This window comes from Vidua macroura, chromosome 1 (assembly GCF_024509145.1).
Source record: "Vidua macroura isolate BioBank_ID:100142 chromosome 1, ASM2450914v1, whole genome shotgun sequence".
NCBI classification, from domain to species: Eukaryota; Metazoa; Chordata; class Aves; order Passeriformes; family Viduidae; genus Vidua; species Vidua macroura.
In genome coordinates, this window is record NC_071571.1 from 6,664,692 (window position 1) to 6,681,757 (window position 17,066).

General features: G+C 38.7%; 1 protein-coding gene across 8 annotated transcripts in view; it reads right to left on the bottom strand.

The window, feature by feature from the left end:
• Nucleotides 1–17,066, bottom strand: part of KMT2C (lysine methyltransferase 2C) — a 190,601-nt gene that overhangs the window by 42,536 nt on the left and 130,999 nt on the right. For 5 of the 8 annotated variants that reach the window (XM_053982904.1, XM_053982937.1, XM_053982922.1 and 2 more), the window contains 6 exons: nucleotides 14,690–14,755; nucleotides 13,016–13,228; nucleotides 10,254–10,382; nucleotides 8,922–9,041; nucleotides 6,396–6,526; nucleotides 4,683–4,869 (listed from right to left, as the gene is read on the bottom strand). In XM_053982904.1, coding sequence (XP_053838879.1) covers nucleotides 4,683–4,869; nucleotides 6,396–6,526; nucleotides 8,922–9,041; nucleotides 10,254–10,382; nucleotides 13,016–13,228; nucleotides 14,690–14,755 — 846 coding nt within the window. The remainder of the gene's footprint in view (nucleotides 1–4,682; nucleotides 4,870–6,395; nucleotides 6,527–8,921; nucleotides 9,042–10,253; nucleotides 10,383–13,015; nucleotides 13,229–14,689; nucleotides 14,756–17,066) is intronic. The other 3 variants (XM_053982930.1, XM_053982945.1, XM_053982964.1) reach the window with 3 other exon arrangements.

The window sequence follows — 17,066 nt, forward strand, 5'->3', positions numbered from 1 at the left end:
CAAAAATTGTTTTTCTTCACTTTACTAGTGAAGAAAAACTTTTACCCTTTCTAATGCAGACAAGATGAAACCAACCTAATTAAATCAGGTTTTATATTTGACACTCAACAAGGTGGATTAATATAAACCAGTGCAGAGCAGTCCATTTAAATGTACAAACAAAATACAGCTCCTACTGATACCAGCACACCACTTTGCAGGCATAGTTATTTGTGCACCTGATAAAAAGTACTGCTAAATGTAAGTCCCTCAACAGAACCTAGTTGTTGGTGTTTGGTGGGTTGTTTTTTTGGAGTTTTTTAGTTTGTTTAGGTTTTTTCAGATACTTGTTTTCCTTCTGGCAATTTGGTCTAATTATGCAGGTAACTATAACACCAGGCACCACAAGGTGATGTAATGACTTCAGCTGCCTGATGGATTGATCATAGCCCTTGTTTAACTTTTCTCAAGTCAGGTTGAAGGTAGCTAAGTATCAGGGAAAAAAAAAAAAAAGCCCATGAAGGAAGCATTGGAACTGTGCTGGCAGCCTTTATTTCTTCTCTAGTATTTTATGCTATGGTGCTTTTCTCCACAGCCCTAACAATTCAGCTTCTAATGTGAATATGAATATATTGTGTAAGTAGCTGGGAGGAGCTCAGGTGAAAAGATCTAACATTTAAGGATATAAAGTTTACCATCTATAGCTACAAATTGGCCATGAATAAATTCAGGCTTCAAATTTGAGGGTCTCTAACTATGAAGGAGATTTGATTCCACAGCGGCCTTCAGAGGAGATAAGCTGAAAAAACCATCCTGCTTTCAAAATGGAGTTTGTTAAGTCTATAAAAATACTTGAATGCTGGTGACAGCAGAGGGATAGAGTCTATAATCCACAAAACTCACACAAGACATCTAATCTAAAGCATGTTTTTACTTTTTTTTCTTCTGTTTTTTCCTTCTTTTAATTCCATGTGTGTTAAATATTATCTTGGAAACAACGAAATCACTTGAGTCAGCTGCTTCAGATCACAATCAATAGCTGGTTGACATCTGCTGCCAAACAAATAGCTCAATACTGCTCATTAATTTGACTCTTTACAGAATGGAGATGAAAGCCAAGACAAAGCAAAATGGAAAACAATTTGCTTGCAATGCTGGATCTCTAAGGGAGTACAGTTCTAATGCTATCTTGTGAGCCTGATCCCCCAAATGCAACTATTTTTTTATTAAGTTCTAAAATCATAAAAATGCCTCTCCCAAGGCGGCAGCCATCCCAAGACGTTTAATCACATAGTAACATTTCTAGTTATAAAATGTCCCAGCAGCACCTGAATCAGTTGCAGAGACTCAGACAACTCCTCTCCTTTTGTCTAGGAACACTTTCTTTAGCATCCTCTGAAGACCTTACTTGAACAGATGACTTTTTCAGCACTTCCAGAAAAAAATACACTGAATTTAAGCTATTTCAAATAAAGGAAAGGTCACGCCTTCACAGTACACACCTCATCAAGAGGTCTTTTTTTATCAGAGACACACAGGTCAGAAAACTCAAGAGAGAGGCAGACAGTCCTCAGGATGCAACAGATCTAAATCAACACCTTCAAGTTCACCAATGAACAGACAGCAAGACCTGTGAGCAAAACTTTGCACTCTGTTCCAGCACTTGGAAGTGATTTAAGGGTTGCTGCCATGCAGAACAGAGTGCACGGAGAGCCACATGTTATAAAAACATAGGAAAGGTGAGTTTTCAACTGAAAATAAAACCAGCAACCTCCCTGTCAGACAAAAAGCAGGGCTGGGAGCCTAAAGCTCCCTTCAGTCACAGTTTCTAGAATTAACAGTAAACAAAGGACTCCCAAACCCCTCTTCTGTCCAGCTCTGCCAATCCCCATCACCACTGCAATCCGGGCTAGTGAAAGGTTCAGCTACCCTTATCCAAGGTGTGAGAACAAATAAATCCCAGAACATGTCCCTGAAATGTTCAGGAGCAGCCTGAACACATCGCTGCCGTCCCCAGCAGTGCTGGGTACCTGTGGAAAGCAGAGCAGGGACACTTCTTTAGATGCTTAAGAGCTCTCTGGAAGATGAACAAACATATCTAACCCTTAATCCTGGGATTATACAAGTGCAGTTTCCAAGAGAAGAACATTTTCCTTGTGGAAAAGACCTATGCAATTAAGGAAGGACTCTCACAGGAGTCAGCAACCCTCGTGGGAAGTGGCAGTGTAGGAAAACATCACAGTTGGTGACAACACAGTCCTGCAGCCCCCCAGTGCAGGGAACAAACAGCTCATATTGTTCTTGCTCCACAGCCAGGCCTGTATGGAAATGATGAAAACACCACAGTGCCCTGGGCCACTGCTCTCATCTGCAGCTCCAGCCAGAAGGGAGCTCAGCAATTAGCCAGTGAATCTATCACACAGGGGGATGCTATCATGGAAATAACAGTGTCCCAGAAAGTCACAGGCAAAGAGTTCAGAACTGCACTGGAACTGATCAATACTGGCAGATGACTTCACCCACTGGTGCCCCAACTACACCCAACAGTTGGACACAATTCTGGCTGGAAATCTGAACAGTTGCAAGAGAACTGAGAAAGACAACTGAGTTGAGAACATTCCTATGGCCAGAAAACACTGTCCTTTGAGTGTCTCACATGTCAAATGGGAAAGACAGTAGGTTATCCACTAAAGCCATTGCTAGTGATTTATTTATGAATAGCCACCTCTTTATTATTTATTTCTGAACAAAAAGAAGACAAAACTACAAAGTTTTACAACTCTGCTTTTTTATGAAGAACTTTCAGACTTTGAAAAAATAGACCACTAAATTAACATCAACTTCATGAATTTCTAAAACCCTGTACTACCATAAGACATGAACACATTAGTGACATCAAGCTTGCAGGTGGATAGGTGTCCCAGATTGAAAGGCAAGATGTATTCCACTTGCCATCTGTATGGCAGTTGTCTTCTGTTAAGTGGGCACTTTTCCTTATCTCTTCCACAGCCAATCCTCTCTCAGGGGAGACATCTGCTGAGAATGGGCTATTGAATGTCACTGCATGACTGATAACAACTAGAACATCCCATTGTGAGATGCTCCACCCAGAGGGAGGAGCCAAGCATTCCTAACTGGATATAATCTTGAGTTTCTGGAACACCAGCATGGCTTTTTCTGCGCTGGATTTTCCCAGAGGAACACCTGTCTCTTCCACTGCCTCTTCAGAGGAAGACTGCACCCTTTTCTACAGGATCACTGCTCCAACAGAACCACACCTGACACTCCAGGAGGACTGCAGCCATTATTCCCAATCGGACTGCTGCCAACACCCTGACCAACAGGGTGTCAGGTTGTATTCTGACTCTGTCAGTGTTGTTTTGGTTTACTGCATTGCTTATTTATTTTTTTTTATTTTCTTCCTTAATAAAGAACTGCTATTCCTGCTCCCATATTTTTGCCTCAGAGCCCCCCTTAATTTCAAATTTATAACAATTTGGAGGAAGGGGGTCTACATTTTTTCCATTTCAGGGGAGGCTCTTGCCTTCCTTAGCAGACACTTGTCTTTTCAAACATAGACAATAGGCCAGGAAAGACCTCCGAAGTTGAATTTCTCTGGCTTCAAAAGAAAGCTAGGGTGGAAAAAAGTCCTAGTGAGCTTATCTTCTTGTAGTGTTGGAACTAAGGAAATACAGACCATGGAACACTTCATTTCCAGAAGCTTCACCTTCAGGGGAAGTTACTTTTTTGCATTCTCTATTACTCATAACTTCAACTGTAGAAGAATCAATGTTTAATTATAATACAGCCTTTTGCTTTTCATTTAGCAGATTTTCACTGAGTAACAATCACAAATAGGTGACCTTTCTTCAAATGACTCTCTGGACAGTGGGAACTGTGATAGTGTCTGCAATCACTTATAGATGGAAAAACTTTGGGCATCAGCTGAAACACAAGCCATAAGTTAATGAATATACAAAAGAAATAGTAGAAGTTCCTAAAAATAAAGACACCTCTAACTAACAAACTAACAGCATATACTACAAGACAGAGAAAATATACTTTGAAGGAGACAGTAAGGTTTTAATTGCTCTTTTGTGTGAGGCTGCTCTTTCAGCAGCACTTTAGAACCCTCTGGCTATTTGCAAAATTCTCAGCAGAACCTTTAGTAAGGTTTTGCAATAGCAGAAGCAAAAGATTGCCTAGGGGCTACAAACTGTACCTGGAAAGGGCACTCATGTTCAGAAAGGACATGGTGAAAAAAAATTCCTAGGAGACTGGCAACCTAAAATAATCTAAAACAGTAAAGAAAAGAATAGTTGGATGATATTCACCCAACTAGTATTCACTAAACTACTAAAAATATCTTTTAATGAGAGTATCTCATGTTTTCTTCTATAATGGACTGTATGCTTTTTCTTACACAAGAGCTAATTTTAATGGATTTTAGAGTCGAAATGTTGCAGATTTGCTTTAAGTGCCAATTGTTGTGTCATCCACTGCTCTTTCTGAAACAGCTGGAGCCCTTGAGAAGAATATCACTAAATATCAGTGTTAGTTAACCTCACAAGGACAGTTCATATACAGAATGCTGAAAAATACATCAGATAAACTGTGGGAAGAAGGGAAAAGAGTGTGGAAAAGCCCCAGTCACCACAATAAAATCAAACTACTGAACTATCACTAAGTTCAGCTTTGTATACCTTGAGGTCCCAGTTTTGCCTGAGCTGGAGTGGAGGTGGAGCTAAGAAGGGGGTCAGATGAAGGATCCAGGAAATTGGTGGCCAAGTTTGTTTTACATGAAAGTGGAAATGACTCTTCAGGTAAATTATCCAGGCTCATCTTGTTCTGTCTACTGGTATCCAGTAAGTCTTTCCCAAAAAAAGCCTCCTGCAAAGAAGACAAAATGATTTAATGTAGGAAGAAAGTAAATGACAAGCCAGGGATTAGTAAGAATATAAAAACCACAGTCTCAAGTCTCACAAACATTCCAGTATTGCAATATCTCTTCCAGGCTACAACTTACCTGAGGAAGCTACATTACCAAAGTTTTAGGATTAAATTCATGCCTTAAGATTACACAGAAAAACTTTAGTCTTCTTACACATATGTGGCACAGACAGTGTACCAATGCAGTGTTATTATCTATCACAAATTTTTTATTATTTAAAGTATTTCTCCTTGCACAAAAAGGAGAGCTGAAGAAGGGGCACATTACTGGGCAACTTGATGTAGAACCCTGGTTCCATTTTGAGAATCACCATATACTGCATTTCACAAAATCATCCTCATGTCTAACTGCAATAACAAAACACCTGAAGATGTTTAACTTACATTATAAAAGTGCCTTTTAAAATATTACATAACAGCTATCATTCACCTAAGCCTGAATACTCAGTAATTTGCCAACTTTTACTCATTATATAACAATCTTTCTATTCCCATGTTGTCTTTAAAATCTTGATTTAGGATACAGTTCTAAAAATAAATCTAAATATAAATTTTTAAGTAGCAATTATTGTAATACCAATAAAGAATCTAAGAAAAAGTCTATATTTTAAAGGAGTAAAACACGCATTAAAAATATTTATCTTTATTAGTCCAAAGGAAACGTTGTTTAAGTATTTTCTTTCCAAGTCACTTCCCCACTTACGAAATACTATTTTTAAAGAGAAAATGTTCTGCCTCTCTGTTAATTTTTTGCTTTCAATCCAAATACAGTTCATGCCATGAAGTTTGGTGAACATGTACAAGACAATAAAAATTACAACTTTGGAAAGTTCCCTTCACCACGAAGAAGGTGGCTGAGAAGAAGAACAAGCCAAGTAAATGAGATACATTTATATATAAACCAGCCAGTTTGTAACCTGATTAATGTGAGGAAAGTTGCTCAATCACCATTAATATCCTGGTTATTATCCACAACTTCTGCCTCTTACCTGCTAGGGACACCATGAAATCAATGGGAGGGAAGAGCAGACATTATTGTGGTAGGGAGATGCAGGGCATATAAATCATAAAACTGTAGGAACCAAGTTTCCCTTATCAAGTCATGTTCTATAATCCTCTAAAAGCAAAATGAGAAGCTGAGGAAGTGGCCTGATCAGGCTAAGACATCCTACAGGGCTGAATGTGGAAACATCATATGTCAGTTCAGAGAGCAGAAGAATGGTTTTTCCACCCCATCTCATCTCAGAACAAGGAGAGATCCAAATACATTGAAAAGGATTCTCCAGAACCCTGGAGATTTAATGTAACATACATTTTCCTGTATAAGCTCATGAATGTTCTTTACAGAAAACCCGTTTCATTTAAATCATCATTTTGGAATCAGAAAAGAAACATTACTGGTTTAACACATGAAGAGTAGGCTTTTAAACAGATTTACAACACGAGGAGCAGACCACCAGCTTTACCTGCAAGTAGGCAGGAAAGGTTTCTTCGAGTTTATTTTTCTTTTTCCTGTAACGCTTTTTGATTTTCTCAGTACTTTCAGAAGCTGGGGTAGACTCCTCAACTGGAGTGTCTGGCAGCTGCTCTGTCCAACCTACAAAGGAACATCAGGCCACAAGTAAATAAAATAGTCAGTACTTTGCTCTAAAGTTACAATGGCAGCACACCTGGCTACCTCTGGGTACATGGGTTACTGCACATCACTCCAGATGCATGCCAAAGGTGGCTTTTATCCAGCTCTGAACTGCCCTGATCACCCAGGCTCTGGCAGCAGGAAATGCCAAATGTGACACCAGCCACATCACTTGTACCTCCCAGGTACAGACAGACCTCTAACTTCTGCATCCCCAGGCAACCTAAGAATTCCCTAATCTGACAAAAATTATAGGTGCCGTTCACCCAGATATTTGAAAAGACAATTCCACTGAAGAAGTACCTCCAGTGTCATCAATGCTGAGTTACACACTAACCACCTTTCATTTCATACACTATTTTTTCTCAAATTAGAAGTAAAAAACTTTTTTTTTAATCTGAGAAAGAACTATCATATAAATAATGAACAGTCTAGAAAAGAAATCTATAAAGAAGCCCTTCAAGAAAAATTACACATTTATTCAGCTGTCATATTTCAAAGTGGCACTGCTTTTTCTAATAAACACAAAAGCACACAGTGCTCATCAATCATTCAGTATTTTATTACAACAGAGCAAGAAAAACACTGCAGGTAATGCAGAACTTCTCAAGTTCTGCTACTTCTGTCTTGCCAAAGCAAATTAAATGAAGTTAAGGACTCTGGCAAGTTATTTAAGAAACTATATTATCACGGTAATAAAATCAGCTCTGCTTTGTACTGCCAGAGGACCATGAGTGGAATGAGGTTCACCAACACTGTGACCTCTGCACTGTCTGAGAGGGAGGTTTTACAGAGAAAAGGACTGGATGTGACAGGGATGCAAAAAATTCTGGTAAAGCTGATGAGTACTGGCCACTGAGAAGCAGGCTCTTGGCAAGCTATGATTTGTATTTTTCTCAACTAGCAATTGTGCCTGAGCAGACAAAAAGAAACTCCAACTTTCAACTGAAGAATACTTGTTTAAGAATACTCCTTTTTAACAATATGCATTGTAGTCTTACCCAGAATGGGGAATTAGCTTTTTAGCTGATTTTTAGAAGAAGTTTTACTTAAAGGAGCAGACCCCTATGCAAATGAAAAGATCTAACACAAGATTTTCAGCACAACCTGAAATAAGGCAGTATGCTACACTGAAATATTATTTACAAAGCAGAAACACAGCTGTAACACTAATACTGAAGAGAAAGCAAACACTATACCAAGATTTGGAACTTAATCAGAATATCTGGCTGCACTGATAAAAGAAATGTTTATTGGCTTTACGAAGTAGTTCTACAAATGCAAACACAGACCAACACTTGAATGTTAGATTTTAATAATACTGCCTTGGTGCTGTAGCAAAGATCCAGTCTCCATCATGTACAAATCTACAGCAAGAGACTGATCTGGCTCTACAAAAGGTAAAAAAACAAAAGGAGAGAGTGACAGGAGAAATCACAGGCCAGGGTCCTTAACTGGGGTGGTATCAGCCATCCTTTCGAAGCAGCTGCCTCCTTCTACTGACTTTCCAGGGAACAGGCTCTGAACTAAACGTATTCCACATCTCCCCTGCATGATACCTCAACATTCTCTAAGATTAGTGTGAGCAACTCCAGATGGATGGAATAATTTAGACTAATCACACACAGCAAGAAAGAGAAAAAGGCCCATGAATAAAATCTGACTTCTTGTTAGGTGCCCAATCTACTGAGAATTGCAGTGTCAGAGGCATGAAAATGGCTCTGCCATGGGAAAAGGCACCCAACAAAGTCAAGGATTCCTCAGCCCTGGAAAAGGCAACACTGATGGGGAAATATGATATACATCTAGAAAATATTTCTAGAATGAATGATTTTTTAAAAATAATCTTTTATAACATTAAATATAAGGACAGTTTATGAAACTCTCAGATATCCAGTATCTGGCTTAAAATAAAAAGGAATTATTTCTTTGTGCAACAATAACATATGACTAAATTCTCTAATAAAGGATTTTCCAGAGCATAAACAGATTTATAAAAATTGATTAGACACACTGATGGAATATGAAAGACTGCTGAGTATTCAAATTGATGGTCCAGGAGATACCCCTGGACCAGGGTTACATCTGGAGAAACGTGTATCAGAAAGAGGATTGCTCTAAATCTAACATCAGCATCTCATCATAATTCTCACTATTTATCTCCTACAACAGCCTGCAATTCATTGTTCCAGTTTCTTCGTACATCACAGGCTGTGTTAAAATTATAGCTATGCAGGAATGGGTATTTTCAGTTGAATTAATAAAGCCATCATGACAAACATACATGTTGATGAGCTGTATTGCTTTTACTGCATTAAGCATGAACAAACATTTAATACCAAATCCCTGCACTTACCTTCATCTCTGCCAGGCAACTGTTCAGAAACAGATCCAGAAGAATCTTTCCTGGAGAGAGATCTTTTTGTCTTCCCCTGCCCCGTACGACTTCTCTGACGTACCATAAATCCACCAATACCTGAACAAGGAAGCAAAAATTCAATGTATTCAATAAAAATTGTGTTTCATAGTACAAGTAAGAGCCAAGATTACCCTGCAGGTCAAGGAGACTGCTGCATCTAGATGTCTAGGAATGAATCTGAGATACTTGAGGGGTTTTCATTTCAAATTCTATGAGACATTTCTGAATTTTTATGTCTCAGTGGGTATACATGTAATGAAAAATGATCAGAATTTCAGGACTGTAGAACATCCACAAAAGTTCAAATCACCAAACCTGGCAACTTTCAGATGTAGGTTTTCCCCTGCCTTGGGGCAAACTGACGAGTTGCTGGAATTAGATGTCAATCTACCAAATGAAACCTATTAAAGAACTTCAAAGGACCACAAAAAATCCTCTGCAAATAGCTCTAGAGAGCCCACCACTCCAAATGATGCTACTAGAGAAGGACCTATCCCAAATAAAAATAAAATTAATCAACATCTTAGTGGCCTGAAACTCCTGAATCCTTCACTAGTGACTGACTGCAGAGTTCCTGATCCTTTGCAGTTGGTGTGTATGTATCTAAATGTAGCAGATACAGATCTGTTTAATTTTCCAGGGGAATTGCTGGCTGCAGAAAACTAATGGATAACTAATGGATGTATTCTATGTGGATACAGCTCAACTGTTTGTGCACCAAAGACATACAGTTCATTAATTCAGTCAGGATAATTAAGAATCAACTGCACAAAGAAATTAAAATAAATGAATTCATCCAGTAACTGAATTCATTAAAATTCACCTGTCAGAAGTAATCTGCAAATACCTGGTAAACTACTATTTTAAAATATTTCAGAAAGCACATAAAATAACTGCAAAATTTGTCTGAAATTCAGATATTTCCATATATATATACATAGACACGTAAAAACTCTCCTTCAACAATTATAGAAATACAGCACAATTTCCTATCAAGTTAAGAATCAATAAGGCACAGATGTGGGCTACTACAAGTAACTGACAAGCACACTAAGAACAAGTGCACTGCTGACCAGCAACCTTTGGAAATGTGTTTTGGTAAAGAAGAAAAAAGTCAACTTTAAACAGAATAGAGAAAAAAATCTACAGTCAACAATAAGCAATAGAATACTTCAGAATTTCATAGTGTTTTCTAATTTTTTTTTTTTGTAATTATACAGAAAAAAAATGAACAATGGATACACTATGATCTAAGTTACTTTATCCTACCAGGTCTGTATGGTTTTCGCTTCCGTTTTTTAATCCCATCAGCTCCTTCAGCCACTTTGGTATCATCATCCACAGCTTCCCGTTCTGGGCTGGAATCTGATTTTCCATCACAATCCATGAGGTCACCTTCTGCAGAAAAGAGGCAATGGTAACTTTTACTGGAAAAGCCAAAGAAACTTATTTTTTCCAAAATTTCCACATCTGACTGTTTTATGAGAAACTGGATGAGAATGACAGATTTTTCAAAAGGGTAACAGATACTCATAATCCCTGGACATTTTTGGGAAACCCATCCTATCTATACATACATTTCCTATAAGATGATGTTTAGACAAAACCAGCAAATAAATGCTGTAATCAGTATATGTAAATCAGAGAAAGCTTTCGGTACCTCCTTCGGAAGCTTGTGCTAAGTGTCTGAGCAATCTCTAGCTATTCCATCAAGGAATATGGATCCAATTTACCAAAATATACTTCCTTTTCTTCACTGTCCTCCTCAGTTTTCTTTGGCAGGGCTTTTTTTTAATTGAGAAGACACTTAAAAACTGCAGCCTGCACTTGGAAGGTAGAGTGTAATGACTTCTAGTGTGGTGGGTTCATGACTTGAAGCTGTGTGACTGACTGAAAGCAGACTGATCTGTGAAGAGGAATTTGATTTATAGAATACAAAATTCAGCCCAAAAGAATTACTCAGCCTTGAACATGAAGACTATAATTCAAAGTTAGAGTTTATATTCTGTGGGAAAGCAGGGTAGAAACAGATGTAAAGTATGTTGACACTAAAAAGCCTTTGGTGTTGAAGAGAGAGGGAAGTAATTCTTCTTGATATCCCCAAAAAGACCTTGCATCTTTTATCATAAGCCTTCTGAAATGTTAAGTATGTTCTCACCCCTGAAAAGACACTGGAATTCTCATGCTCTGCTTTGGATATAGGTGTATAATTCTATATGGAGTAAAACCCCATGCAGTTGTAAGAGGGAGAAATATTGTTATAACAGAGCTGGACTCTTTCACACCACTTTTGCTGTAGCAGAACTGCAACCCTCACTCTTCCACAGGCTAGGTCATGGCCCAGACTTTCCCACTGATAAAGACCTCACTGAGTTCTACCAACAAAGCCAGTGGATGGCAAAGGCCACCAAGCTGAAGCTCCCAAAGCAAGCTTAATTTTCAAGTGGACTCTAAAATGTAGAAGACCCAATGAAATCTGAACCTGATGCAAGCCTACAGACAAGATGGTAATGAAATGAGCTCAATTTTCTCAGATAAACCCTCTTTTTCCACCTGGAACATCAAGAGTCAAAATAAGGTTTTTTTTTCCTTTTGCCCTGGACTTTCTACAATGTGTTACTCCAATCAAAGCCATGGCACTGTTTTATTCATGCTGATGCTCATACAAAAATTCCAGATATTTGGAGACAGATACTGATCCCCTCTCCAGAGTAGAGCCCTACACACACAGAGGTTCAAAGAAATCCAGCCCATCTCCTATGTACTCACTGTGCTTTATCTTCAAAAAGGCAACAAAAGGTGATCAGAACTAATCAAAGTTGTGGATGCTCTGGCTCTCCCTTTCATACCCTGCTATCACATCTATATATCCTGTTATCTACTTGAAAAGACCTACCACTTATAGAAGAAGCCAACAAGCAGATGAAGTCAGAAAAAGTCATACAGAAAACAGGCACACATTTTTAAAAGTAAACATTATTAACCACTGAAGGAGAACAAGAGAAGTGCCTCCAAATTCAAAAGCATTTTTTGCTTTCAAAAACCCAGGTGATGGAGAATATGAAAATGTGAGATGAAATTTCAGAGTCCATGTAATGCTATGATGATGTACCAAACCCTGTGAATACTGAAAGACATGGAAGAAAAACAAACTGTTTAAAAGGTTAAAAAGAAATAAAAGGAAGCTATTTTTAGTAAAGAATAGTTCTAGTCAACAACAAAGGGTAAGAATGTGCTCATCAAAAAATAGAACCATACTTCTATCAGCAAGTTAACACTGAAACTTCACTGATGGCTGAACTACCCAGCTTCTTAAGACATTTAATCTCATTAACAAGGCAGTGTTGCATTTCAGAATTGTGGGGAGGTGGGGCACCTGCGTGCCTCAGTTCCTCTCCAGAGACGGCTACATGACCAATGCAATGATTTTCTCACCTGCCACTGGAAGGAGCCTTGTCCCAGGCCATGGATTAACACCTCTTGTGCCATCACCCTTCTCAGCATGCACAGGCAGACCACGGCAAGGACAATGGTGCTGCACCATGCACGTGTTAGCCCAGATCACTGACTCTCCCCTTACTTCTTTCAGAAAAGAGAAATACTCTGAGCAAGAACTACTCCACTTTCCTACTTGATTTTAGTACCAGCCTCTCAGCAATACAGATGTTGCTTTTCTGAGCCAATGCTTTTGAACAGTTTGCACTGAATTTGAGTACACCTGTACTCCGTGAGTGTGCAACATTTCCCACAGGTAACCCAAAGATTAGACAAAAAAATCATCTCCTATTTCCAGTGCTGGCAGCCCTAGAAAGGTGAATTTCCTACAGGATGGATGACCCATAAACAGAACAACAAGGAAAATTCCTGATATGGACAACAATGAGCCATGACTACTGTTCAAGAAATTTCCATAAAACATTCTGTACAGAACACAGGAGTATCAGTGTAATAAAAACTCCCAGGGATATTTGCAATACACACAGGTACTGCAACACTCCAAACTACAAGACATGCCAAAAGTAGACTGCTACCTCTACTGTCATCCATCTCCCCATCTCTTGAGTGTTCTGACTGGGCATCTGGGGGTGTCTGAAGCACAGCCACACTGTTCTGATTTATAATCTTCAGTTTAAGCTTTGGTTTCGTCCGTTTTCTTCTCGGTACTGTAACAGTGAGGCTCTGTAACTGAGACATGCCGGATTCTGTCAAGCAGACTCCATCCTGGGTGTATGTCTTCGGTGGGTCTATAAAAGTTGAATGAATCATAACAGCAATATAAAACTCTTTTAATTTACAAGTCTTTGATTTTTTAGGAATAGCACTTACAAGAGTTAATAATCCACAAGTATGGAGCTGACCCATGAGTGAAGAAATCGGAATAAATAAACCAGAGAAATCTGACACTGTCTTACACATTACAATTACAGCTTTATGATTTAGAGTCTGATGTCAAATCCAGCAATAATCCATTACACTGCTATGAAACAACTTACATCAAGGACTCATTAGAAAGAACAATTTGATTATGGAAATTGGTGCCTTGCAGGGTATTTCTGTATTACTGGCACCCACAGAAAACTGTGCAAGTCATACTCTGTGTCCCTGTTGATTGTCAGCCAAAGCCCCCATTCAGCCCTCAGCACTTGACCTTCATCTTATTAATAACCTTAAACCTCCAAGATCTCCTGGTAACTCAGAGAAGTTATCAGCTCTATTTAACAGGCAGACAAAAAATCCAAGTTGTATCAAGTGAGCTGCCCAAGATCAAACAGGAAATTGTGGGTAGAACCCAAGTCTCCCAAGACCTGCAAGACTGCTTCCTCCTCAAGCTGTTAAATGACAATTGAGTCCACTGATAAGCTCTAATATTCCTTAATTCACCATGCAGAAAGGCCCTGTCACTTGTGCTAGGGTCCTGCAAGTGGAAGCTTGGGAACTTTCAGGGAACTGCCAAATAATGAAGAGGCCGCAATGATGCTTCAGCTCTCTGGAGCCAATTAAATCATTATTTGATAACACAGCTTTTGAAAACATACAAATACAGTAATATTTGTTCCATTTAACCAAAAACTTTTCTCATGTAACATCTGACAATACAGCTGGTTCTGAACAAATTCTTCCCACTTGACTGCCTTCTTATACCAAAGTTGAAAGGTATGTGTGTTTCAGAAACATCTCACACTCTTTTTTAGACTGAATATTTGAGGGGAGAACTTTCTCTCAGGTGTCAAATAGAAAAAAAAAACTCTGATGTGATGGAAGCTGTCCTAACATGACGGAAGCTGCTGGGTGCTATCACTGTAAAGACTGACTTGTGAGTGGGCTTGTCAGGATTATCAGTTCCTAGCACAAACCAGACAAACACAGAAAAGCTGCATCCTCCTAACCTTGCATCCTCAAGCCTGTAAACATTTGTGTACATGCTTGACTCAGCCACAATGTGTTATCACCACTGATATTAAGGCAAGCAACTAAGACTGTAGGATCAAAGCATAATTTAAGGGAATTATTATAGTGCAGGTATGGCAGGCAAGAGAGAAGAAAGAAGAGAGAATGAGGGGAAAAATGGAAAGCATGCTGTGGTAACTGAAGGATAGTTAATGCTGTGTGTTACAAAACCACAGGAAAAGGAATTTTTGTCTCATATAAAAATACACCCTTAAAATATTCTAAATGATCAGATATTAAGCATTTCCATTCTTTACCTAGTTCTTTTGATTTTGAAATAATCTGAGCTCCAACTGATGAATCACAACAGTCCAAAGAAGGCACTGAAAAATATAAGGAAAATAATTTCAACTTTTAAAAATGGTGACTTGATTTAAACTGAAACTATCAATTTTCCTTCAAGCAGTTCCATTAAACTCCCTAATTTATACTGTTGGCAATTATTTACTTGCACCTTTAAAATAAAGTGCTTTCCAGTGTCACAGATGTGACTAGAAAAGAAGTGTGGAACAAACTGGAGTGCTCCAATTTCCTAAAGCCAAGAATGGCATTGGAATAGCACTGAGCTCAATGGGAAGTTACCTCCTTCTACTGGACCAAGGGCAAATGAATACACTGGGTCTTTTGGGTTAAAAAGCAACCTCTACACTAGTCATGATGTTCAGGTTTTGCTGCCCTAATCACTAAAACTGTGAGGGTTTTGTGAAGTGGGTATTTCCCCCAGGAGGGGCCAGCACACTCCAAGAGCTTTGCTCACAAGGCTCTCACTGTGTCTGTGCTGTCAGGCCTCTCACACAGCACTTGGAGAAGGCTGAGGTATTGAGAACAGATAACACAGGACCTGCTGAAGTTAGATAGGGCAATTCTTATTCCAGATAAGAGTATTGATAAATGGAACAGCAGAAATTCAACTTAAGAACTACACCTTGTGTGCTGCACTACAGGGCAGCAGTGGAACAGTGGGACTGCAAAAATAATAATCAAAATGTCCTGCAACACAAGGCTACTTTTGCAGTGGGTAGAAATGCTCTTCCCTTTTGCCTAACTACATAACTGCAATCATGCTCCACTCACCTATGATGTGTAGACTAAACTTTTAATATTAGTAGTGACTTCACAGAGATTACGTAGACAGAGCAGTAAAGAGAAAATTAGGAGCTCTTATCTCGCAAACACCGAACTAGAATCAGAAAACCTGTTAGTCAGGCACAGTTAGCATTACCACAGAAGCAAGTTTATCCACACTTTTTTTGGCCTACAAACCTTATTCATGCTGAATTTAGGACTCAACATCTGGAACATTTCCCTTGTGCCTGTCACACAAGCTGAGACCCCTGAGGCAGAGAACCCGTGGGGGGTTCTTTGTGTCACATCAACCATGGCACGTGTGCTGCTGCTCCCACCTCACAAGACACCATGGGAGTCAGGACAAGATGGGGAAAAGCACAAAAGCTTCCAAGTAACACTTAAAATGAGTATGAAACATACAAGATGCTTTCTAGCATATAAACAAATTTAAGGAAATTGCAAGTCTGTCTTCAAAAACTACAGTGCTTTGAAAGTTTTATGTAATGTGCAACTAATGCACAGGGTATAACCTACAGACAACCAGCATTTCATGGAATTAGTAAATAACAGGAGCCTATGAGAGCTACTGAAAAACTGAACTCAACAGTGGAGAGAAAGACAAGAAGAAAAAAAATTGAAAATGACATTTTGAAAGAGACATAAAACCAGAAAGAAGCAAAAAACAGAGGACAAGTTGCAGAAAGGAAGATACTCAAAACACTGAATTGAAAAAACAGAATATAGGCAGATTGTAAGTGGAATAAGTGGAATTCAAAGTGGAATAAGACATCATCTGTTCATTTAATTTCTTATAATTTGCAAGATGGTTTTAAGACTGAAGTAGCAATTATTGAATTGGATCTAAGGTAAACAAGAAAATCAGAAAGACAGTTGTGAACAGAAATTTGAAATCCTTAATTTAAAAGTCAAACAACAGAGAGATCTTCTCATTCTGGTCAGACTGAACAATTTTAGCTCTGGAGACTGAATAGAGTTGAAAGGCTCAAATAAACAAGCTGATAGTGACAGAGGTGAGGCCTTCAGAGACCCACTCACAAAAACTGCAAGAAAAAACAGTGTTTGAAGACAGTATCAAACAGACTTCCAGGAAAGGAGCTAACGAGAGTGCAGATTAAGGATTACAATCAATAAAATGGGTAGCAGAAAAGCACAGGACTGATAGAGAAGGCCTATCCAAAGGAGAAAAAATTAAAATGGAAAAAGAATAGTACTTTCTGAGGCATTCAGCTGAAGTTTAACCAAAAGTGCTTAACTTAACTTAAAAAGGGTTTAAACGTGTTGAATACTGTACAGCATTTAGTAGCCTCAGCTGAAAGCAAATAATTGCACAGAATATAATGATGAGAAAAGAAAGCAGAGTTCATTTTTAAGTCTGTTATAGAAAAGAACAATTCTATGAAAAAATGAAACCAGCATAAGGGATAGAGTGGAATGGCTGATGTAGAAATACAGCACTAGCAGAGCACTCTTTATTGAGTGCCTGCATAATTGTGTCAATGACACAGGGATTTTTTTGGTAAATGCAGTAACACAAGAACATTAGAG